Source organism: Sphaerodactylus townsendi, linkage group LG02 (assembly GCF_021028975.2).
Source record: "Sphaerodactylus townsendi isolate TG3544 linkage group LG02, MPM_Stown_v2.3, whole genome shotgun sequence".
In the NCBI taxonomy this organism is placed as follows: Eukaryota; Metazoa; Chordata; class Lepidosauria; order Squamata; family Sphaerodactylidae; genus Sphaerodactylus; species Sphaerodactylus townsendi.
In genome coordinates this window covers 67,185,220-67,199,881 of record NC_059426.1, presented here as the reverse complement: position 1 = coordinate 67,199,881, position 14,662 = coordinate 67,185,220, and the positions used below count along the sequence as shown (strand labels likewise).

The 14,662-nt window shown below is 47.1% G+C and overlaps 1 protein-coding gene across 2 annotated transcripts in view; it reads left to right on the top strand.

Moving 5' to 3' along the window:
* ABCB6 (ATP binding cassette subfamily B member 6 (Langereis blood group)) overlaps positions 1-14,662 on the top strand; it is a 46,748-nt gene that overhangs the window by 15,859 nt on the left and 16,227 nt on the right. For both annotated transcript variants that reach the window (XM_048485126.1, XM_048485125.1), the window contains exons 5-10: positions 3,097-3,189; positions 4,973-5,165; positions 5,342-5,463; positions 8,770-8,879; positions 9,071-9,136; positions 9,879-10,004. In XM_048485126.1, the coding sequence (XP_048341083.1) occupies positions 3,097-3,189; positions 4,973-5,165; positions 5,342-5,463; positions 8,770-8,879; positions 9,071-9,136; positions 9,879-10,004 (710 nt within the window). The remainder of the gene's footprint in view (positions 1-3,096; positions 3,190-4,972; positions 5,166-5,341; positions 5,464-8,769; positions 8,880-9,070; positions 9,137-9,878; positions 10,005-14,662) is intronic.

Below are 14,662 nucleotides of genomic sequence, written 5' to 3'. Positions count from 1 at the left end.
CGACGTTGCTTATTTTCCTTGCCACTAGTGCTTGGGTGGGTAAGATAGTCCCATGAGATCTACCAGTTACTCACCCCTGGTTTTCTGTCCTGAGTCTTGCTGTGACAACTCATCCCATTTAGTCCTAGCCCAACTTTGTGTTCAGCGCCTGGGGGAAGAGGGCGCAGCCTGCTGGGGCGGGGGTCCCTTTGTTTCCAGAAGCCGCTGGTGTGTGCCAGGTTCCCATGCCCCGGTGGGCGGTGCGAGTGCCAGCTCAGGGCAGCTATTGAGAGGTGTCTGAATAGAGGAGGATGGACTCTGGACCTGCTTTTCAGCCCTGACTTTTAGACTTTACAAAAGAGTCATTGCAGGCGGGAGGAACGGAATTGCGAACTGCATACAAAATTGCTCAATGGGAATGTAGCTGGGAGTGAGAGATGCTCTGTCCTACATGCTAAGCAGATGCTGGGCAGAAAGACTCCTCGTGGTTTTACCTGTGGGAGGCTACAAATCCTAACCAGATTTCTCGCTCCCTCCCTCCCCTCCCAGTCTAGGCAGATCCGGCTGCTGTTTCTGTCTGCCATGGCTCAGAGGTCATATTTGATACAATGCAGGGAGGCTTTAGAACACAAATAGCCAGGCTGGGTCAGACTAATGGTCCATCTAGTTCAGCATCCTATTTTTGCCAACAGTAGAGTCTTATTGTGGCATAAATACCCTGTGTCTGACAGTCTTAGGTATACTGTTCCTGAAAGTGCAAAACTGCACCCATCATGGCCAGTAACTACTGATATAGTTACTTTATAATATTATTATAGTTACCTTACCTGATACTGCTGGCCCTGACAACATTCTGTGGTAGTGAGTTCTGTAGGTCAGTTATGGAACAAGAGTCCTCCAGCTGCCTGTCAATTTCTGTTGAGGGAGTCTACCTGTGCCTCTTGAGTTGGTATAGAATTCCCAGGCTAGGCCAAACACTGTCGGGATTTGGGGACTTTTTGTTCAGCAAATAGATTAGCTCTTCTAGGTCTGAATCTGCAAGGGAGTTTCTTCGTTTTCCGTCGCACTCTTTGCCTAGCCTTGCAAGACTGTAGATTTCACAGATGCTGTCGTGCACCAAATGTTTTTGTAAAGCAAAGCCCTGGTCCTGCCTATTTAAAGCTGTGTGTTAGGGGGCAGGTATACTGTTTGCTTTACCTGCTTCCTGCTCAGTGTCTCTGCCAAGCTGGTGGCTGCACCATGAAGGCCAAGGCCCACGCAAGTATTGTCCTGCTTTGAACTCGCTCCTTTGTTTTTGTGCCATGCCACATGAGGAGTTGTGGTGAAACACAGTGGAAGGTTGGAATTTAGATCTTGGATGCCATCTGGAAGATCTGGATTGAAGATCCCCCTCTCACCCCCCCCCCCCCCAATCTGCTCTGGGCTCATTTTGTGAACTTGGGCAACTCACTGTAACGCAGCCTCTGTTCCCTATACTGAAAAATGGGAATAATAAGGATCTACCTCACCCTGATGGTGGCATGCCAATAAACTTGATATAAGGTTACAGAGTGTAAATCATCAGTGACATGGAATGATGTATGATATTTCACAGTCTCTTGCCCTCACAGGATGCCTAAATTTCCCCACACGCCAGTTTTTTTTAAACCTGTGCTTGGGAACTCTCTGTCGTGTGCTGGGTAAAGCAAGATAAGATGGAGGAGGGGGAACCCCCCCACAGGAGGAATGAAAGGCAAAACAGAGGCACTCCCAGAAAGGGTCACCCACCCTGCCAGTTAGGATTACCCAGCAAAGTGCCGCTTGTGGGGAACAAACAGGGAGCCTTTGTGTGCTTTGCCTGGTCTTGCACAACCCAGCAGGGGATTGAGTGTGTGTGTGTGGAATGTTTTGTTACCGTGTGGTTCCTTGAAAGAGCAGAAGAAGCAAGCAGACTTCTACTAGTTTTTCTCCTACCACAGGAAAGTGTGGGCTTCTGGGACAGGATGGATACGAGGCGTGCAGAGCACCAAGGGCAAAACTGTCCGAGGAGCGGCTTGTTTTAAAAAGAGCAGGACCTGGCCCAGGGAGTGATGCTTGACTGCTGGAGCAGCCTGGTGGAGCTTGGAAAGGGGGATCCAAGGCCAGTGTTTAGAAATCACAGGTTTGGAAGACCGACCGGCCTGAAGCAGTCCCACTCCAAGTGCTGTTGCCAGCCTGACCATCACCTTCCATAAATGGTGATGAAATGCTCCCCACAGATGTTGGAAGGTCCATTATCAACACTTCCCAGCCTTTTAAAAAGGGAGTTCATGTGGTACAGCAGTTAGCACGTCACACTAGGAAGTGGGGGGGCCCTGGATTCAAATCCCTGCTCAGCCATGAAGCCCTCTACAGTTCCTTGGGCCAATCACTCTTGCTCAACCTAACCTACCTCGTAAGTTCGGTGTGAAGATAAAGTTGGAAAGCGAACCAAGTGTGTATTCTGTGCATGGAGGAGGGGTGTGATAGGAAAAAAAATGTGCTATGTAAGTTGATACATAGAAAATAGCAGCTGTGGGGTGTGTGTGTGCCCAGTTTGGATAAAGACCACTGTACAAGAAGAGGCTGAGGTTAGATATAATCCTGCCTCATGCGCTTATGGTTTTCTACTTCAAAACCACCCCTCCCCCTGGGGCATTTGTTAGAATACCTAGCTCCTGTCTGTGGTGGACCTTCCTGGGCGGGGGTACCTCTCCTGCTGCTTATCATCCTCTTCCATTATAGCTGCCCAGTAAGCAAAGTATGTCCACTATTTTAATTTTTTGTGTTGCTTTACAGCACATCTTGACCATATTTTGAAGGCCTATTTTGAAGGCTTCCTTTTTTGTCTTTCTGGGTGTTAGCAAACTTTTGGTGGGTGTCCTTTTATGTGATAATGTTAATGCATAGAAGTGACACTGTACCTGTACAGAAACTTTAGAGAGAATCAAGGAAGCTAGGAGAGCTCAGGACTTGATATATGAGCTGTGAGAACAGGGGTGGTGATAGTGGCGCTAGCTGGTAATAGAGGTGCAAGTCTGGTGAGGAGGAAATGGCTCATGAAAGGATTTGTTGGAGGAAAAGTTTCCTTTGTAGTGACTTTTGTCTCCTGTGCCGCAGTGAATGAGCTGACAGAAGGAGTTACTTGGCACATGCTGGTTCGGACTGTTTTCATCTTCTCAACCCTCAAATTCCTCCAGGGAGGGGGTGCTGGTAAGCCAGTCTTACATATGTATGCGTATGCACCTGTAGATTTCTTTCCCACTCCGCTTCCCCCACCTGCTTTTGCTTTCTCACCATTTCTAACCTTCCTGCAAGCCTCTGTTGCCTCTCCCCAGTGGCGTATTTGCCTGGGACAGGGGATACCCAGGTGCCACTAATCTGGTCATGTGGGGGGCGCAAAATAGGCCCCACTACATGACTAGGTCCAGCATGAAGATGACGAGGCAGCAGGAAGTCCTGCTGCTTCATCGTCTTCAGGCTCCCTCTGCACTGCCCACGTCGTCATTGACATGGGTGGGACCAAGGACACCGCCCCCATCCCACTCCCCCAGGCTCCTGGAAGCCTGGCAGCTGGCAGCCCAGCTTCTGCCCTCCCCTCAGGGGAGAGCAGAAGAGACTGCCATCCTCCAAGAGGTGCTTTTATAAGCACTGTGGCAGGGCTTGGGGGGATGGCCATGCCCCTGGGGTGGGGTGGAGACATGGCCACACCCCCTGAGCCCCGCTCCCTGCCTCAGTGTTTATAAAAGCACTTGTCGGAGGACTGAGGCAGAAGCCGGGTTGCCAGCTGCTGGGCTCCTTGAGCCCGAAGGAGGGGGTGTGTCGCGCAGGGGTAGAGCCCCGCCCCCAGGTGCACTATTTCCCCACAATACACCTCTCCCTCTCCCTGACCCCCGCGCAAGAAGAAAAGGCTTCTAAGCACCTCTAGTCCTGTTTCAGGTTTAAGAAAGGACTGTTAATCCAATAAGCCCCAGCATCTCCTTCAGTAACCTACACCGTAATTCACCTTGTCTGGGACAGCTGGCTGTGAACACTGGTTTCAGTTGATATTTACAGCTTTCTTTCCCCCATCTGTGATTTTGCCAGAACGCTTCACTGCTCTCTGGAAAAATATATATTGTGTGTATACGTGCATGCATCAGCACACTTGCTCATAAAGCACAAATCAGAACCTGAGAGCAAGCTTTATCTCCTGCATGTGATATACATTTAAAATAGCTTTATAACAAGACACAGTGTCGGTCCCTCTACGTCAGTATTGTGGACTCTGATTGGCAGTGGCTCTCCAGGCTCTCAGGCAGGGTCTTTTCCAGCATCTCTGCTGCTTGAGGGCCTCTCACCAGAGATGCCAGAGATTGAACCCAGAACCTTCTGCATGCAAGTCATGTGCTATACCACTGAGCCACAGCCCCTCCGGTCAACTTCGTGTACCAGGAGCTTGATTTAATGCTCTGTGGTGGGAAGTAAGTAATGTTTACGCTGTGGGAGAGAGCTTGCTTACCATTGTGCTCTGTAGCTTGGATTGGGGCTCATGATTTGGCAGGATAAAGAGAACCACTTCAGACAGCAGATTTTGGGATGCTGGTGAAGAGCAACACATGGACATGTATTTTGTTTATTACATCGTTTAGAATTTGTTTATAATGTTGTGATGAACCTGTTGGGGTGGGGAGGTTGGGTATTCTGTCTCAGGTACTGAAATATCCGTCCAAAGTAGGGCTAATGCCCATCACCCAATTTGCCCTTTTGCACTGAACCCCTGCCTGCCTGCTTTGAGGAAGCATGGTTGGAAGCAGAGAACCAACCACTTCTGTCTGTACCTAGAACAGTAGAATTCAGAATCAGCCCTGTTGATGCTCTAGAGAGACTTCTGAGCTTTTTGGTCATTCTCAAAGTTCTAGAGTTCATTTGCCGGTTCTGTCTAGATCCCATTCATGGTGGAAATGGGACACATTCTCACCTGAAACACACGCACACATGTTTTCCCTTTCTGCAGGCTCTTCTGGCTTTGTTAGCAACTTGCGCACCTTCCTCTGGATCCGGGTGCAACAGTTCACCAACCGTGAAGTCCAGGTGAAACTCTTCAGTCACCTCCACAGTCTGTCCCTCCGCTGGCACCTGGGACGCAAGACAGGCGAGGTGTTGCGCAGTGTCGACCGGGGCACTAGCAGCATCAACAACCTGCTCAGGTACACGCACACGACTGCCTGACGGGGTGTTCATGAACTGTGGGCAGCTGATTCAGAGCTATGCACAGCTGTGTGTTCCCTTGTTGGCTCTAAGTGGTGGCAGTGATGGTGACGGGGGTGGTGATGGGGACTTGCTTATCGTGTAGCCTGACTCTCCCCATTCTCTTGTCCTGCAGCTACATTGTGTTCAGCATATTCCCCACTATAGCCGATATCATCATTGCAATTGCGTATTTCACTTCAGTCTTCAGCGCCTGGTTTGGCCTCATCATCTTCGTCTGTATGATCCTGTATCTCAGTGAGTGTCTGGGGATGGAAGGGAGGAAGAAGCAGCTGGGGAATGGGGGGGGGGGGCTGGCTCCTGCTGCTGTATGTGAACAAGAAAAGAATGCCAATGGCCTGTCTTCAGCTCCCTTGTTTCTTTAGTGTTGGGCTCTGACTCTAGGAAGATAATAGCATTAAAGACGGTGTGGAGGGATAGTGTTTTGGGTGTGAGGTGCTGGCATTTTATTTTGCATTTGTAGATTGCTGCGGTCTTGAGACAGATGTCATATGTTTGGTCAAGGGAGGTGTGAGTGCGAAAGGGATGGTCTTCATGTATCACCTTTGTACGTAGGAAGCTGTTCCCATAACATTAATACAGATGAATGTTATCCTTTATAACACTGCACCCTTGTGCAGTTTATTTTCCCTTGCACTGCTTTGCACGTCCCCCACTCCACCTCACTAAATGCTTGTATCGATATATCAATAGGAACAACATGAGCAGGGTCTCTTTCTAGCTCCACACCACCTCCCCTACTTTTCTTCTGCCCTCTCTGATAATTGGGAGGGTATTTTTTAAAAAAATTCTTTCAGAGAAGCCTCTATTTTGAAAACAAACATTTATTTTTGGCTTTTGCAGAAGAACAAAACAATCAGGGTCTCTTTTTATCTCCAGCCCACCTCCACCGCTCTGCTTCTGCCCTCCCTGATGATTGGGAGGGCTTTTTACAACTTTATTTCAAACAAGACTCTTATTTTAAAATGATTTTCCTGGCTGCAGCAGCATGGTTCCCTTCTTCATCAATATGTGATCCAGGCTTTGCGTCTTTCTTTTGTGGGGAGGATTATGTTGGGAAAGAGGCTACAAAATCGATTAACTTGCTCTTGCAGGTATATCATATAAATGCAATTTAAAGGACTTTAACAAAGCCCTTTATCTTCCAATTATGGGCATGACTAGATCTGTGCCTGTAAGAGGAGTTGATGAGTGGAGTTAAGAGAACCAGGAAAAGCTGCAGTGGCCCATTGAGACCAATAAGCTAGCTTTGGGGCAGGCAGAGAATGGCTCCACTTATGTAAATGGAAAAACATGAGGAAACCCCTCTGGAAGCCCACTGCGCACTGAAGAGCCCCAAGGTAAGCATTTTATGCTTAATGGGCCAATGTGCAGCAGTTTGCCAGAGCCAGTGTGATAAAGTGATTGGTTGAGTTAAGCTATGTCTGGGAATACTTGGGCTCAATTTGCCACTCTATCATGAAGCTTACTTTGGGTGGTGATGGTCAGCCTCTGTCTCTGTGTTATCTGTGTCTATCACTGTGTCTATCACTGTGTTATCCTTTTGTCCACCCCAGTCCTGTTGCACATTTGTGTGCTGGGAGTTCCTTCTCTGAACTTAATTCCCAGATGCAAAGGGCCTGATTCACATTGGGACCATGGAGAGAAGCATGCCCTATTGAGGAAATGCATGTATATTAATGAGCTACATGCAGATTTCCCCAATGGATCAGCTTCCCAGAGCCAATTCAGGCCATGAAAATGGCCCATGGGGTAGGGAGAAAGCTGAAGCTTCCCCTTTCTGGATACTTTAGTCCCAGTCCAAATTGGGCCTCCATGTGCCTGGGAATTGAATTCCAAGTGTGAAACTCCCAGCACACATCTGGTTGACAGGACTGGGGATGGGCGAGAAAGCCTACTCTACCTCACAGCATTGTTGTGAGGATAAAACGGTTGGGGACCACCCTGAATTCCCTGAAGAATGGACAGAACAAAACTAAAAACAAATCAATACCAGAAGTATATTACCCCTGCAGGGTTAAAGATCTTTAGAACAGATGCCTCTCCCTGTATCCGCTTCAGAGAGCACTACACTCAACCACTGGCATATCTAAGAGACCAGAGGGGGCAGGCAATCCAGGCACCATTCACCTGGGTCATGTGGGGGATGCATTTTGCCCCCTGCCCCCCTCTCTACCCCCCGTCCTTGACTGAACTCACCCCCCTACCCCACCACGGCTGAACTCCACTGCCACTGAACTCCCTGCATCACCATGCCGCTGCCCCTGCAAAAAAACCTCCAACAATTTTTTCCTCCTCTGAGTGGCACCGGCCGGCTGGCAACACACGGGGGGGGGGGGGGCAGGCCTCCCTGACCTTGTCCCTGCCCCCACTGTGTTGCCATCTGGCATCACTCGGAGAAGGAAAACGTTTGTGGGGGGGGGGAGGTTGTGGGGGTTGGCACGACAGGGGCGGAAGTAGTTTGGCAGCATGGGGGGACATGGAGAGTTCAGCCAGGGGCTGGGCACGGCACCCAGAGCAAGCCCTGGGCTCTGTTTTATGGTCATACACCACTGTGCTCAACAACTTTTAGTGGTCCCTGGCCCCCAAACCATCTGGCTGTCTTTGGCCAAAACTAGAGCCTTTTCACCCCTGGCTCCAATCTGGTGGAACTGTTTCAAGTGCCCTTTAGGATTTAGTTCAGTTCCACAGGACCCGTAAGATAGAGATGTTCCAGCAGGCATAAGGTTGAAGACATCGATGGTGGAAATTAAAGCCTGGCCCTCCCCTCCCCTCTTCCCTCCTTTATTTCTGGTGGCATATTCCCCCCCCTCCCCAGTTTATTGTTTACTGTGTAACTGCCAAACTGGACCATGCTCCCAAGAGGATATTTCTGGGATTAAGCGCCAATGTAGGACTATTTATTACTAATGGTATTTTAATGTTAATTTGTGGTTTTAAATTTAAATGTTAAATTATGTATCTATTGTTTATTATTGTAAGCCATCCTGAGCCCAGCTTTGCCGGAGGGAGGATGGAAAAGAATAATATTAATAATAATGACAACAGCAACAACTACAACAGGATTCAAATCTAGATATTGGCAAGATTGATAGCTTGAACAGTTTTCATATCTGTGCAGCCGGCTGAGAAAATGATGGTCATTCCTTTTGTGCTGGAATACTCAGTGTGATAACATAAGGCTAGAATGGCATGATTTTTTTTTTGTAATGATAATACAACTGTTTCCTATTCAAGTGAATAAATTAGACTGTGGGCCACTGTTTTGTATTTGGGGAATAAGTTGCTCAGGGGCTCCAATGTACTGTGTGTGTGATGCCTGAACAGCATACATCATGCAAAATAAACATGCTTAATTTGAATAAAGTGTAGCAGTCTCACTAAGAAGCACTCCTTTGAGGTGGAATTTAGATTACTGTGGTGCAGGGTTTTTTTTTAAAGTATTGATCATGAGTTTGTGTGGTGAAGAGAAGAGGCTTCAGCTGTGTCTTTGTGAAATGGTTGGTTGCTGCAATGACTCTGGCTGTCTCTCTTTTCATGCAGCTCTCACCATCCTACTCACCGAGTGGCGGACAAAATATCGGCGTGAAATGAATACTCTCGATAATGCGGCTAAATCTCGAGCTCTTGATTCACTTCTCAACTTTGAGACGGTACTCAGAACCCACACTGAGACTGCTGGGGAGGGAGAGAAGCGGGGGAGAATAGGTTGGTGCTTCTGGTTGTGAGCTGAACCCACAATAATGGCTCTTATTGTGTGGGGGAGCTGGGTGGGGCACTGGTTCCATATGGAGAAAATCCAGTCTGGTTAACGACATGTTTTTGGTATTATGACTTGTTGCAGGTAAAATATTTCAATGCAGAGAATTATGAGTCCAACCGCTTCAATGGTGCCATCCTCAAATACCAGGTAGGGAAGGATCCTTGGGCAGCAGTCAAGCTTCATTCGTACACAACCTTGGCATTGAGGGAGGGTCATGATACTGTTTATTAGGGTGATCCTTCTCTTTTGTGCATACCGTGCATGCAGGCACACAGCTCGCAGTTTGGAGGTCAGAGGACAGAGAATGACCTTGTTACTGCAATTTGTGTAGAAAAAAATCACTACAAATAAATGTATGGAAGGGCGACTTTGGGTCCAGAAGGAGCTGATAACAAGCAGTGGGAAGCAGGAGGGGTTCCCCCACATCAGCCTATTGTGGTCTCAAGCTGAGAGTGAATAGGATCAACTCTGATTTAGTACATACAAGTACTAAATGCAGCCAAAGGTGGCTGCTCTCTAAGTTGAAGGAGAACTTGGACAGGCTCCCTGTCAGCAATGTAGACAAAAGGGAAGACTCTATAGTCTTAAGACTTCTTTTGATGTTAGTAAGAGAGGTTGCTGTACTTTGACCCACAAAGTGACGCTTTGACCCACAAATGTGATAGTGTGCTTGACGGCCAGACTGAAACCTAGGATGTGTGGGAACCCTGTGTGTGTGACTGATATAGGTAATCTTTCCATGAGAGACACTAGGCCCCTCATTTCCAACATTTAATACAATATTCTATAGAAGACAGAGAGGTAGGGGACTTGCTAGTTATTCTGGCTGAGTTGCAGAGATGTTCTAATGGAACCTGGGTGGTTCCCCTTTCTGCTTCTCTCTTGGCAGGTAGCAGAATGGAAAGTCAATGCATCATTGGGACTGTTGAACCAGACCCAGAACCTGGTGATTAGTGGGGGGCTGCTGGTGGGCTCCTTACTCTGTGCCAACTATGTATCAGTGAAGAAGCTCCAGGTAAGTGTGTGTCTGCTGCAGTGCCTGAAACATCACTGATCTAGACATCTCTAACTACAAGGAAACCACAAATTAAGTTAGTCTGCATGCGACACATGCCCTGCGGAGGCCACAGCATGTAGACCAGCTTACCACATGGACCCTCCCCCCACTACTTGGAGAGTTTCTTCCCCACTGGCAGTGATTTGGAAATTTTCCATTCAAAGAGATGAAATGCCTATAAAGAACCACTTTATGTGGTGGTGTAACTGCCAGGCGGAGTCTGTTTCCATTGCCATCTGAGCCCATATTCTAGCCCAAAATCTCTTTATAGGGTAAGCTCATGCAACATACGGACACACGTGTTTGTCAGTGAGTAGTATCCACAAACAACCGTAGGATATCTGCAGTGATAAAAATCTGAAGGATGGAATGCCTTGTGACATGAGAGCCAGAAGGGAAGGGTAAGAAAGGCGACCAGATTAAACTGGGAGAATAAGGAGCAGGGATGTAAAAACTTTGGTGATTCTGAGGTCTCTTCACAAAAGCTAATAAGTGTTCGCTGAATTCAGCAATGACGGTAGACTGAAACCACACTGAGAATAATGGGCAGCCGAGGGTGCAGAAGATTAAAACAGAAACAGATTGGGACACTGGCCTTCTTTTGAGAACAAAAGCAATCACAAACAAGACCAAAGGCTGGAAAAGGTTTGTCACCAATTAAGAGATCTGAGGGGGGTGGGAGAACCCCACCAAATGGGAGCTGGTTTCCACCAACATCAGAAGAAGAGACCAGCGGGCTTAGAGTTGGTATTCCAGATGTGAAAACACACATTCCCACACAGAGTGGAATCCAAATGGTCGGGGGAGGGGACAAAGAGATGAAGGAGATCTAAAAGAGACTTCCAGGGGGAAAAAAAATCAGTGGGGGAGATAGAAGAAAGATGCAGCATAAATTATAAGGTGGGTATTTCCTCTGAGATAAAGGCTGAATGGCTAAATATGAATTACAGGAAAACAAAACATGGTGAAATACCTATCTATATAACTTCATTTTTATCCCACCTTTCCTCCAGAGAGCTCAAAGCAATGTGTATTGTTTACCTTTGCAGTCTTATGTGCAATCCCATATGGGACTACGCCTGCGCAGGTCTGTCGCAGAGAAGAATAGCAAGCTTTTCTTCAGTCATTCCTTTAGTGACTGAGTGCTCCTTCCCCTTCAGAGTCCTGGGCAAGATTTCCTGCTGAAATGGTCACAAGATCCAAGAATGAGAAAGCAATCCCCTCAGTTCTCTTTTCATTACCCCTTCGAGATGACATGTTTTTCAGTGTTCCTGTCTTCAGCCTCGTCTCCTCTTCTTATTTGACTTTGGAAGATGGAAAAGAAGGGGTCTGCCTTGTTCAAAATGTGGGGCAAAGATGGCTAAGAATGATGGCCATCTAAACTGCTTTTTGTGCTTTGGTGAAGGGTACATCCCTGCTTCATGCATCACTGGGAATGTTGGGACTTCATTCAAAGGCCAAGAAACAAACCAAGCCAGTGGAGAGGGTATGGAGCTCTCCTGCCCACAGGAAATTGGCACATTCTCAACACTTCAAATCTTCCTCACCACTGAGGAAATTGCCATCCACCCCTCGAGGATGCAGTCCTGGACAGGCCAAGTTGCATTGGCATAAGGTCACTCCTTCTGGTTAGGGCGAGCATGGATGGCTCTGGAAGATCACCCATCCACAACCACAGCTTTTCTTGAAATTAGGACATTAATCCATCATCCAATGTGCTTTCGCTTCTGAGATGTTTTAATTCCTCATTGGATAAGTCCTTTTGTAGCTTGGGATCTCCTTGACGCTGAGAGTCTTTGACTAGGGAGTCATCTCACAGTGATTCTTTGACCCAACTCTGTGAGTCCCCAGCTGATGTCAGGCATCACTGCGGCGCAGGTCTGTAACTTGTGGATCCCTTTCCTGTTCACTTCACCCCATAACTTCCATTGTCACCAGTACTGCTCCAGGGTGGGAAGAGAACAAAGATCCCTAGAAGACACATTTCAGTATATATGTGGAACAGAATATTTCTCTACACATTTTCACCCTTTCCCCTTCTACCCAAGGTAGTGCCGAAACTGCAGTCAGATCAGTCATTGTGCATTCTCATTGCTCCAGCATGGAGCAGGAGGCACTGGTTCTTGACTCTGCAGAATGGCCGAGTATATTTTTTCTCCCTGTGGGAAAACCTGATCTCTATGGAGAGCTTGATGTATGAGGATATTCAGTCACTCCATCTGGCAACTTGGCTGATAACTGCATTGACTGGCTGGTCAGATAAAAGTCAAGAGTGTACTTCTCAATTCCCACAAGACTTCCACCAGAAAATCCTATGAAGCTAAGTGGAAATATTTTTCCCTGGGAGCTATTCAAAGGGATATTAATCTGTGTTTATGTTTGTTACCTTGTGTTTTGGATTACCTGTGTCATTAAAGGAAGCAGGGCTGGCTATTACCTCAGTCAGAGTACATTTAGTAGCCATTTCATTTGGGTTTCAACTCCACCTCTTTTTAAAAATCCTTTCTGTGAAAGATTCCTCAACAGCCTGGATAAACTCTATCCCTCACACAGACACCTGGTTCTCAGTGCAGCCTGCCACTGGTGTTGTTTCTCACCAATCCTTGACATCCTGTGATACAGCTCCAGTGATATTTTTGGTTGCCTCCACCTCTGCTAGAAGGGTGGGAGAATCTACAGGCCTTGGTATGTCACCCTCCCTCAGAGGCAGAGCAAGGGGGAACTGTGCCCGGGGCATGCGTTCGTCCTGTGCCCCCAGAACGCCCGCCCCTGGCCCAGAATGCCCAGGGCGTCGCGCCCCACCCGGTCCCCTGGGTACTACGCCACTGCCCTCCCTTCACAAAGTTCCATGCAGATAAAGTAGTGCTTCATCTGAGCATGGAACACCTTCTAAAGATGGTGTTCTCATGTCACCCATGACAAGCCATAGTCCTCCCTGTTTTCTTTCCCAATTCTTTATCTGATGCTGAGAAGACCCTGCATTGCCTAGATGTGCACAGGGCACTCTTACTATTTGGAAAGAACAAGAAGTTTTAGGGTTGATCAAAATCTACTTATCTGCTTCTTAAATGCCCATATGGGAGAAGGCCCTTCGACCCAAACACTGTCCGTACAGGCTAGCAAGGCTGCCCATAAATGGAGTGTCCCACCACTGTGCAGGCTCCCTCCACAAAGGCCCAGGCTTCTTCAGCTGCATTTGCAGCTCATGTGGACATTAGAGACATCTGCTGAGCAGCGACATGGTCCAGTCCATCAACATTCATCTAGCATTGTGCCATTGATGTGGACTTCAGAGACGATGCAGCTGCTGGGAGACCATTATTACAGAGCTGGTTAAGTGATCATGGTAATAAAACAGAGTGGTCTGTTACACCAGTGCAGGTTCTGTTTTTGGAAGTGGGAGTGGCTTCATTCACAGTCTCACCCTACCTCTGTGGTGGTTTTTAGCTTGCTACTCTCCCATATGGGACTGCACATAAGACCACGAAGATGAAAAGCAATGTTGCACTTACCTGGTCTTCTAAGCAGGCATACATTCCTCCCTCCTTCACATGGTGGACTTCTCCTTTACCACTTTTGCACTTACCTGTGTACCCTACTTCCCTCTCAAGGAAATTTGTCTGCAGCAGTGGTTGGAGAATGGAGGGGATTGCTCCCTCCTCCTCTGATCTTGTGACTGTTTCAGCAGGAAATCTTCTTGCCCAGGTCTCTGAGGGGGAGGGAACACTCAGTTGCTACAAGAACGCCTAAGAAAAGCTTGCTATTTTTCTCTGCAACAAGCCTGAGCATGTGCAGTCCCAAGTGTGGCTGCACAGAAGAACACTTGATGAACAATACTTACAGGTAAGTACAACATTGTTTTTCTCCCCCTGCCAATTTTGTCCTCACAACAAGCCTGTAAGGTGGGTTAAACAGAGAGAATGATTTGCCCAAACTCATCCAGTAAGTTTCAAATAGGAATGGGAGTATGAGCCTGGATCTCCATGGTTCTTTGACACTAATTACTACACCATAACAAATGCCAAGAAAACCTGTGTTTGGAATTAAGCTGCATACAGTAAACTTTTCTTTGGGATGGTGCTTCATATGGGTTCCATAATTTGGCATGATTCCATTTGAGCAGGGTCACATGGCCCACTACTTATATTTTCTAACTAACCCCTGCTCAAGGAGAGCCTTCACAATTGTTAGATTCAATGTCATGCCATCTGCCTTACTACATGGCAGGTTTAATAACCTGGAAAAATCTAAAAGGTTATGTAGCTGTAATTCTAACGTAGTTGAAACATTGGCTCACCAGCTATTACATTGCACTAAATTTGCTAAAATTAGATCTAAATATGTCAATCTACATCCTCTCTTCCAATCTGAGTTAACAGATTTGATTAGATTATTTCTCTTGTTGAATAACTCTGTTTTTTGTGAAGAGGTTGCGAGCTTTGTTATGGAAATAATTCAGAGCCAGTAACAATATGTATTTATCTGAGGTTATCCTTTTTGCCTTTAAAATTTTTATGTTTGCTGTGTTTTGTTGCTGTTGTTCTATTTATGCCAATAAAGGCTTTGCTTTGCATGATTGTTCACCATTTTTGATATTTCAGAAATAAATCCTTTCA